Below are 10,916 nucleotides of genomic sequence, written 5' to 3'. Positions count from 1 at the left end.
CCAGCCTCTGCTCATCTCTGGTCTCCTGGTAACCAGCTTACAGGCCTCGGTTTTTAAAAAAAGGGGCCTTCAAATCACAAAGGGGTTGCCGAGGTAACCGAGTGGGTGTAAAGATGACGGAATGATTATTCGAGTTGGTGAAAGGTGAGGGACGTTGGCACTGGTTGAAAGCACGACTCTCCTCACAGGTTTTGGTAGAGGTGAAGGATATTTATTGATCTCTCTGTGCAGATACATCAAAAGATGCCTTTGCCATTTCCCGCATTCTAGATCAAAAAGGAACGCAGTGGACTCTAAAAAGTCACAGGAAAGGCAGCGACAGGTTACTGACAGTGCTGTAGTCAAGCCAGAACATAACAGGCAAGCTAAGTCACATGACTCCCATCTCTCCCGCACCCCTGTCTGATTCAATCAGTCCTCTTGGAAAGAGCATTAGGAACTTCTTCAATTACCAGCTGCTTCTTTAAGGCGGCTGAAAATGCTGACGAAGACGACAACAGATGGACTACGACTGTGGACACACACACGCACGCACACACTGTATCTCCACACTGTGTGGAGATACTTGTAGAAATGAGATAAATGCATCACCTTTTATATGTGTTACTAGAAGCTGCGTCTACAAATAAAATGTGAATTTGTCTGATATTTCTTGTGTAAGAAAATTGATAATTTAGTGGCGTTCTGGTACCTTCAGAATTAGGACCACGCCGCTGGTTACTGGGAAGACAGGCCAATGCTTGAAGCAATGAAAAATGATATTTAAAATAACCGTTTATTCAATTCCCAAAAACTGAAACTCCCCAGAGTGTTTCACTAGACTGCATTCCTTCATAACGGGAAGTACAGCATTGAAAAAGAAAAAAGAGAGCGAAAGACATTCAGAGATTTCAATAAGAGGTTCGGAAAAAACACCATTGAAAAGAAATCGTGCTTAACACAACGTGAGCGCCTTTCAGATAGGAACGGAGAGCAATACGTATTAGATGAGATGAACTGAAAATCCATGAGCATTATGTTTAAGAGTAGCATGCTACAACATTATTCAGCAAGCCAGTTTTGTGGCTGAATGTTTTGCTGTTTTACGTAAGTATACTGTATCGGTCTTAAGTACAAAACGAATGCAATGTGATCTGCTGTTATACAATATAACTGTACCTCAGTCTGCGATATCCATATAAAAGTCAAGGCTGGCAAACGGTGACTCACCCAATCAGGTATTAGGAACATGTTCCCAGGCAGTGTAAACATGCTAAAGGGTTTTGCAGCTCACAGGAGAGCCATTGTGACCGATCACAGAATTATCTTTTTAAAGTGCAGACGGGTGTTTGTGCAGCTAGCACACAGACGCCTCAACCCTGCCCCTTTCTCCACACACACAGAGTCACGCACCAGCTGCACACTGCAATCCAGAGATTCACGCGCACTGGACACTGGTATCACCAGACTAGCCTGGGTCTGAGGCCAGGTGGAACGGTGGAGTCGATTGTATTGTACAACAGAAAGCAACGCAGCTGTTATTTTAACACTGTAGCCCTTCGGAGACCTCCAGCCCCCTTGTTATTTGTTATTCTTCATAACTGCAGTTTAAATGACCTTTACAATAAAATTCGGTTTCATTTGTGAAACGTTTAACCTTAATTTGGAATGCTTTCTTTAACCTAGCACCAGATATCCTGTGCAACTCCGTCCAGAGTCGTATCAGGAACGCTGGCACAGTCTGGTCTTTTAAAATCACATTTAAAAACAGGACGCTCCTTCACCCCACCCCCCACCCCCCCCTCAGATATTCTTTATGGCAAATATTTGTAACTGCTGTTTTGTTGTAATCGCTTCCCCTAGCTGAGTTTCCAGATTTTTTAAACACACTGTGGAACAGATGGGATTTTCCTGTGGTTTTCAATCATTAACTGGAATGTAAACCCAGCTGATTTAGGCAGGTAATCCACTCATTCTGTGGGTCAACACATTACACCCTCGTCACACACCGGCTGCATCCTCTCACTCACACAGACCCAGGCATCGGATCAGGGGCAGAGCCTCTACTCATCCGACAGGCTCCAATAGTCAAGGCTGAAATAGTCAACGAGTCGTCAAAAAAATATATTACTAACAAAATGATGTCGTTGATATTGTCTGCTTCTCGATTTGCTCCTTAGAATATTTAAAATTGAAGATATTGGCAAGCGTTTCAACCAGAAGTCTATCGGCACCTCTTCCTAGATCAGGGGTGGGCAATCCTGGTCCTGGAGGGCCGGTGTCCCTCCTGGCTTTTGTTCCAACTGTGCTCTAAATTACTTAATTAGACCAATAATTGGTAATAATCAGTACAATTAAGTAATTTAGAGCACAGTTGGAACAAAAGCCAGGAGGGACACCGGCCCTCCAGGACCAGGATTGCCCACCCCTGTCCTAGATAGTCGATAGTTTGTCACTGAATTTTCTGCTCAGCTCTAGCGAGCGCTGGACAGCTCTGGATGCTGGCAGCCGTGCTGCAGTTCTTAGGGTTTGTATGGGAATTTGGAAAAAAAAGGCATTCAGTTTTCTAGCTCCGTGGTCTTGGAATAAACTTCAGGAAGAAAAACTGAAACTTACTGTCTTGATCCCTTTTAAAAAGGAGTTCAAACTAAAAATACTTAGTCTCGTGCCAAGGCATGTTTCAGTTCTGGCCGGTGCTCCTAAATTGATTCTTGATATAAGAGACTGAACTTTTCATGGTTAAATAAAGGTCGAGTGAAAACTCACTCACCCAGATCTGCAGCTTGACCCTCTTGTCGTTGCGGTACACGGTCTTCACCTTGAAGTCGATGCCCACCGTGCTGACGAAGGCGGAGGTGAAGGAGTCGTCAGCGTAGCGGAACAGGAAGCTGGTCTTGCCCACGCTGCTGTTCCCGATGATCAGCAGCTTGAACATGTAGTCGAAGTTCTGATCCGCCGCGTCCTTCTGAGACTGCCGGGAGTCATTAGCGGAGGCCATCTAGAGAGAGAGAGAGAGAGAGAGAGAGAGAGAGAGGGAGAGGGAGGGAGAGAGAGAGAGGGAGAGGGAGAGGGAGAGGGGGAGAGAGGGAGAGAGGGAGGGAGAGAGGGGGAGGGGGAGAGGGAGAGAGAGATTAACAAGTGAGCAACAGATTCCAATACGCAACACAGTGCAACACCCAATATTATTCACAGACTACCACTGACTGATACCTGCATCTCTGTCAGACTCCTCAAATCATTTGGGCTCACCAGGAATGGGTGCATTATTCACTTGCAAGCAGCATCGCCATCTGGGTACTCATGCAGCATTGCTGGGGGGAGAGGATCTGCAATAATGCTTAACTAGGACCTTCCAGAGTAAACCAGGGACCCAGGGTACACCAGGAGAACACGCTCCACACACCAGGGCGATGGAACAGTGGAACAGTGTAGTGCAGGTAGGGAGTCAGTACTGAACCCCAGTAAGTATGACCCCCCAGGGGTCCTTTGATTCTTTGCCCGTTTCATTGTTCTTCTGCAAATGTTATTTCAAAGCAGCCAAAATGAATTTATAAATCAGTGTAGGGTATACTTTGTTGATCATGAAAACACGACAGAAAGGCAGAGCAAGCTTGTCAACGAAACCCAAAACAAACCCTTTGCTTTTGTTGCCCGGATACCGTCGGGAAGGAGGAACGCTGGCAAAGGAAGCCTCTGGAAATTGATCCCCCCCCCCGACACACACACAGTCCAGGCCTTGCCTCGGCTGCTGATAAAACGAAGAGTCTTTTAGCTCTGAACAGGGGGTTTTGAAGTCTGTTGTCGTGGAAACCGGCCTAATTGTTTTTTTGTTTGTTTTTCCCCCCCCATCCATTTAGCTGGCCTGCAGGAACTACATTCCAGTCAGCAATTCCAGAGCACTGGGCACGCAGATCAATCAAGACAGAACCTACAGTGTGTAGATGAAGTTACTTGGCTGCTCTGTACAGTCAGGTAATATTCCAGAAACTGGACGGCACATTCACTCCGGTTTATCTTTAAAAAGATACAAAAATAAATAAATAAATAAAAATCCATGTTGATTTGAATTGTATGTATCTTACCACTCTACTCGGCTGGGTTTGGCATGGCCCTGGTGCGGGGCGTGTTCTCCTGGTATACCCTGGTGTGGGGCGTGTTCTCCTGCTATACCCTGGTGTGAGACGGGTTCTCCCAGTATACCCTGGTGCAGGACGTGTTCTCCCGGTATACCCTGGTGCGGGGCGTGTTCTCCTGCTATACCCTGGTGTGGGGCGTGTTCTCCTGGTATACCCTGGTGTGGGGCGTGTTCTCCTGCTATACCCTGGTGTGAGACGGGTTCTCCCAGTATACCCTGGTGCAGGACGTGTTCTCCTGGTATACTCTGGTGTGGGGCGTGTTCTCCTGCTATACCCTGGTGTGGGGCGTGTTCTCCTGCTATACCCTGGTGCGGGGCGTGTTCTCCTGGTATACTCTGGTGTGGGGCGTGTTCTCCTGCTATACCCTGGTGCGGGGCGTGTTCTCCTGGTATACTCTGGTGTGGGGCGTGTTCTCCTGCTATACCCTGGTGTGGGGCGTGTTCTCCTGGTATTCCCAGTCCCTCGATTGCTCACGAATGCTTTTGTTTACTGAAGCATCGATGTGGATCAAGTCAACCCAACAATGCTGCACTTGTAAGCTGATGGATAGTCAATAATGCACCCAGCCACCGTGCCAGAACTGTACACCAACAGTTTGAGAAGCACGAGCGAGACTTCAGGCATCTTCTGTGGACACCACAGTCCCCAGATCTCAATCCGACTTGAACAACGCATTAATCCTCCTGATCTCGGCCTCTCTGCCTGCTCCACACACCTCGCTCTGGGTAGGAGCCCTGCACCCCTGCCTGTTCCACACACCTCGCTCTGGGTAGGAGCGCTGCACCCCTGCCCGCTCCACAAAATGTCTTCAAAAACACAGAGCCTCTAACAGTAAAAATAATGTGATATCATGTAACAATTGTAAGTCCCCCTGGATAAGGGCGTCTGCTAAGAAATAAATAATAATAATAATAATAATAATAATAATAATAATAATAATAATAAAATAAGCATCATCATCTTTCTTCCAGTTTGTTAGAGGTACGTGTGAGCGATCACAGGATCGGGGAGCGCCGTTTCTAATCCTCATGCAGTCGTGGTTTCCCGTAATGAATCTGGGTCTTCTCAGCACGGCCCTCTGTGTGTCTCAGAGGTTATATTAACAACGTGATGATGTGTGTTTGTAAAACGCCTCAACAAGCACAAACAGAACGATGTGAAAGTGCCATCTGTACCGTGGCACTGCCAGAACACCAACACAGACTCCATCCTTTCTCCACGACAACGCCTGTCAAAGCAGGTCTACATTTAGCACGGTTGTTTGTTAAAGACCCATCATTTTGTTTTTTGCATGTTGACTTCAGCTTAAGAAAACGACCAGCTTTCCGTTTAACATCCTAAATGATTAAACTTGCGGATTCAACGCGTTTAAATATCATGAACGTTTGAAAACAATGAGAAACGTCCCCTGAGAAGCCCTGCTTTAGGTGTGCAGTTAATACACTGTGACATGACAGATGGAAAAGACTGACTTTATCACTTTGCACAGCACACATCCTGCTGTACAAACATGAAACACTGCAGCTGTTAACATCCCTGCTCTGCATGTGCGATTCCATTGCCAGGTGCTGCAGAGGCCAGAGCTTCCCAATTCTCCTTGCATAACAGGCACAGCGTGCTTCTCCAGTTAGTCAGCATCGCTGCCAGGATCCCTGCTCTCTCCCTTTCCAGGAAGCAGTGAATCCGCTTGACTGTGCAAATAATGCAATCCCCTCATGCACACAGGCTCCTGTTGACATCACAGTCTCATTGTGTGATACAGGATGTAAGCTAGTACAAAACTTTGAACAGCTTTTTTTTTTTTTTTTTAAATAATGTCAGCTTGACCACAAATAACAGAGCCTGATTCTGTGCCTTATCTTTATGACATCTAAGCCAGGAATTGGACAAAGCTGGCTCTTCCACTCCTGATCTGTGTTCCAGCCCTGTTCTAAATTGTTTAATTGAACCAATTAATCCCCCATCTAGACTCTGAAGTATTTAATTTGATCAGTTTTCCTGTTGACCCTGGAGTGACCGGTCCTGCAGGATTGTGATGTGACCCCCCCCCCATTACAACACACACAGGAACACAGACTCACAGACATGCTATTACTATTACACTATTACAACACACACAGGAACACAGACTCACAGACATGCTATTACTATTACACCATTACAACACACACAGGAACACAGAGTGACAGACATGCTATTACTATTACACCATTACAACACACACAGGAACACAGACTGACAGACATGCTATTACTATTACACCATTACAACACACACAGGAACACAGACTGACAGACATGCTATTACTATTACACCATTACAACACACACAGGAACACAGACTCACAGACATGCTATTACTATTACACCATTACAACACACACAGGAACACAGACTCACAGACATGCTATTACTATTACACCATTACAACACACACAGGAACACAGACTCACAGACATGCTATTACTATTGCACCATTACAACACACACAGGAACACAGACTCACAGACATGCTATTACTATTACACTATTACAACACACACAGGAACACAGACTCACAGACATGCTATTACTATTGCACCATTACAACACACACAGGAACACAGACTGACAGACATGCTATTACTATTACACTATTACAACACACACAGGAACACAGACTGACAGACATGCTATTACTATTACACTATTACAACACACACAGGAACACAGACTGACAGACATGCTATTACTATTACACCATTACAACACACACAGGAACACAGACTCACAGACATGCTATTACTATTACACCATTACAACACACACAGGAACACAGACTCACAGACATGCTGTTACTATTACACCATTACAACACACACAGGAACACAGACTCACAGACATGCTGTTACTATTACACCATTACAACACACACAGGAACACAGACTCACAGACATGCTATTACTATTACACCATTACAACACACACAAACAGATACTCAACGAGGTGATTAGCGCCAGTATGAAAATCTACTAGCAGCAGACTTTCAGGGGGTTCCTATTACCAGTACAAACTCTACTGCCAGTAAGAAGCCCACAGTTTAACATCAGGGCTGAAGAGAGAGAAATACTTCTATTTAGAAAAAGTGAAACGGGTGTTTATATTAAGAGTTTGTTTATAGTGCAGCTACTGGCAGCAGCGGAATCAGCTGCCTTAGTGCCGGGAAAAATCCTACTGGTAGCAACATCTGTCAAAATGTAGGCCTAAAAGTTATTTAACTCTGAATTAGCACAGTAAATAAATCTCTGCGGAGTAAAATCCATCCTGTGGTCAAACTGCCTTCTGGACAGGGGAGAGACTCTGTCGTACTTTAGAGCGTGCGGTGTTTATTTATTTTTACGTCATATGCACCGCGTTTCTTCGCATTACGCGGTGTCTTTTCGATGCAGCCATGTATACACTCTGCTACAGCAATGACGATGTTCACAGATTTGTGCAAACCCTTGTTCATACAACGCCAAGTTTGGAAGCTGTGCTGCACTTTGATAAATATAGGTTATTTTTTTAACTAAACCTGTTATTGTTTGTTTTTTATTTTAGTTAATTTATGATACTCGCTGTGCTTCCAAACTACACGCTGGATTTAAATAACGTTTTACTGGAAGCCGCGACGTTTCTTAAGAACATAAGAAAGTTTCCAAACGAGAGGTGGCCATTCAGCCCATCTTGCTCGTTTGGTTTTTAGTAGCTTATTGATCCCAGAATCTCATCAAGCAGCTTCTTGAAGGATCCCAGGGTGTCAGCTTCGGCAACATTGATTTGAATAGATGAGTCAACTGCCTCAGAGAAAATAAGACTATTCGGTTATGAACAGGCAACTGCGGTGAAAGAAAGCGAAGCTGTTGCCAGCCGACAGCTCAACTGCACTTGGACTGCTGCCGTTTCCAAAAGCGGTTGTTTTTCTTTGTTTTTTTAATAATTAAAATGTTTGTTGCCTAAGTCAATGCTGAAATAAGGTACAACACAAACACTTAAAAAAATCAACACGTGGGATTACGTTGCTTGATTTATAAGGGCTGGCATGGCGTGGTACCGCCCTTCATAACCTCCTACTGCTGCAAGAACTACCGGCTTGCTAATTTCAAGGAGTGACACATTGTCGTGGTAAGACGTTGACTTGTTGGGTCCAGACCGCTGAAACCAGCCTTCGGAGAATGTAAACCAACTGCACATCCAACAAGGACTGTTCCTCACAAATTATTACACTTTATACACCAAAGGACTATGTAACAGTGCAGCGGGTAATGCTGATAATAATAATAATAATAATAATAATAATAATAATAATAATAATAATAAATACTGCAGTAAAAGGCTGCTGCCAGTAGATTTTCTAGTGGTTCAAGTCACTCAGTTAATTTGAAAACACTGTCATTAAAAGACAAGACAAAACATATCCAGCCACAATGCTGGAGAACGCATCTCATCGCCATCGTTCACATGACATCGCTGTGAAGCTTTCGTTTGTAATGTGCAAAACTGAGCCGAAGTTGAGAAAAAATAACCCGAGCAAAACACGTTATCATCATCTCCCGATCAACCACTGTACAGCGCCCAAGAGTTTAAAGAGACAGTACTGAAACCAGTTGGTTTTGTGCGTTTTTAAAGCCGCAAACGCACCCCATTTCCGAGACACCCCATCATTGCTATTTGTCTCTTCTTCTCTGGAGCAAGGCGTTCTGTAACTTTAACATCTTAGTAAAAAGCAGCCGTTTAGATTGCGAGTAAATAAATAAGATTCACTCAAACCAGCAATCATTTCACAATATACTTCACATTCAAATAGGGAACATGTTTCGGCTAAGTGTTTTCGAAATGGAAATCGTCATCATGAATATTCAAATGTATAAATGATTTTACAAAATTGCCCGTGAGTATTAATCAGATCGGTGGCACCACCGCAATGTTTTACTGAGGTATTATATTAAATTATTTCTGATTATAATTATTACACTAAACCTCAACAACATACCGAGTGTCGGGCCAGAGGTGTGCGCCGGCGTGAGAAATACAATTGCAGAAAAAAAAAGAAAATTATACGCAGTTTTGAAAAGCAAAACAGTCTTTTCTATTTTAAAAAAAACCCCTAATAAATAAGAATGACACTTGAAAACGACGTCTCAGGGAGCTGCATTAACATCCATATGTTTTAAACGTTGTGGGGAAAACGACAGCGTCTCGGTAGCTTAGCGTTTATAAAACACACACGCACATACCTTTACGATGCAAGTCTTTCCCCCTTCGCTAGCGTTCGCTCTTATGTGTAGTCTATAATTCCCCGAGCGTATTTCTTCTCCTCCTCCTTCCTCTTGTTCTTTTTCTTCTTTTGTTTCTGTTTCACTCCCCCTCTCCTCGCTCCTTTTCTGTCTCCCTTCACCCGGATCTAAGCGAGTCTCATGAATGCAGATCAAGGAAGCGAGCGAGCCCGGCGCTGCAGCTGGCTCCGAGACTCAAGAGGTGTGTCGCCGTATTTTCTAATTTTTTTCCTGCTGTAATCAGACCTTAACAATCAATGCTCTGACTCATTCAACTGGATTTGGAGGCTGCGACTGTGAATTATGAAGCACGGCGTGGGTCGAGATATGATGCAAGCACCTGCTACGGGGCTTTTAATTAATAATGCTAGGCAATATTTAAACTAGTTAAGCACACTGAGATTAAGATATTTTATACAAGTGCGACCTAGCCAAGAAACGCAGCAGCAACACAATAAAACACAAATTCTACTCAACTACTTAAAACATGCACAAGCAGACAGCCTACTCTTAAATTGCACTGAAGTTATTTGTTACTGCAGCTTAAGTTTAGATTGTAAATCATTCAAAGACCAAGAAGCAAAACAGGCAAATGATCTAATAATGCTGTAGTTACAAAAAGCGACTATGAAGTATTCATTTATATATGGAGGTCATTTACAAAGCACAGCCTTATATAACAGAATGCACCGCCTCCACTCGCCAGATACACTTCTTAAACTGCTTCGTGTAACCCTTGCTAAGCTCTTCAATGCAGGGTTAGTCGGGTTGTTTGTTTGAAGGCTTCACGAGAGGAGTTAATGCCGCTTGCATCATGAAGAACGGTCTTTCAACATAGAAGCATAATTACATACAAAGTGGCGTAACTGGTTTCAAAAGGGAGGGGGAGGTGACGGACGGACGACATTTTCAGCAGCTGGTGCATGCATGACGATTATTCTATCTGAAACAATAAAATACATTGCAAAACATTGCAAGTAGCACGGGCAGTATCACGCTTATTTTTTGTGAGGGTCATTAAAAAGCGGAAATGCATTCCTAAACTACTGTATTTTTTCCAAATGTACAGATATATATATATTATTAAACTTAATACAAATGTTTAAATATGAGAGATAAAATGACCATGACATTGTCGTTTCGTCATGTTTTAACATACAGTTGTAATGTAATTACGTTGTTGAAGTTACTTTGCTTTAACTGCATTTAAACATGTTAAACTTCAGTTAGGAAACATGTCTTCCTGCAGAGCTGAACTTCGCTCTGTGATAGTGGTTCATGAAAGCCTCTACACTGGGCTTCTTTTGAAAGCCGCTCTCAAGCCCTGTCTGTATTCATTGCACACGCTTCTGTATTTTCTTTCTGTTCGGCTGCAAAGCAACAGACAAGCAACTCGACCGCGCTGCAGCTTACAGTAAGCACCGAGTCTCTCCCGAGCCCCAGCGGAATTGAAGCTGTGTTTTAACGCTGCTCCGTAGCACTGCAGTATTGAATTGGCTTCAGGGCAG

The 10,916-nt window shown here is 43.8% G+C and overlaps 1 protein-coding gene across 1 annotated transcript in view; it reads right to left on the bottom strand.

The window, feature by feature from the left end:
- LOC117402108 (ras-related protein Rab-3D-like) overlaps window positions 1-10,226 on the bottom strand; it is a 20,695-nt gene extending 10,469 nt beyond the window's left edge. The window contains exons 1-2 of the mRNA XM_059007177.1: window positions 9,370-10,226; window positions 2,750-2,977 (exon numbers count right to left, since the gene is read on the bottom strand). Of these exons, the coding sequence (XP_058863160.1) occupies window positions 2,750-2,977 (228 nt within the window). The 5' untranslated portion in view covers window positions 9,370-10,226. The remainder of the gene's footprint in view (window positions 1-2,749; window positions 2,978-9,369) is intronic.
- Between the last annotated feature and the right edge of the window lie 690 nt (window positions 10,227-10,916).

This window comes from Acipenser ruthenus, chromosome 34, assembly GCF_902713425.1.
Source record: "Acipenser ruthenus chromosome 34, fAciRut3.2 maternal haplotype, whole genome shotgun sequence".
NCBI classification, from domain to species: Eukaryota; Metazoa; Chordata; class Actinopteri; order Acipenseriformes; family Acipenseridae; genus Acipenser; species Acipenser ruthenus.
Note: the sequence above shows the minus strand (reverse complement) of the source record. Positions and strands in the feature narration are given on the sequence as shown.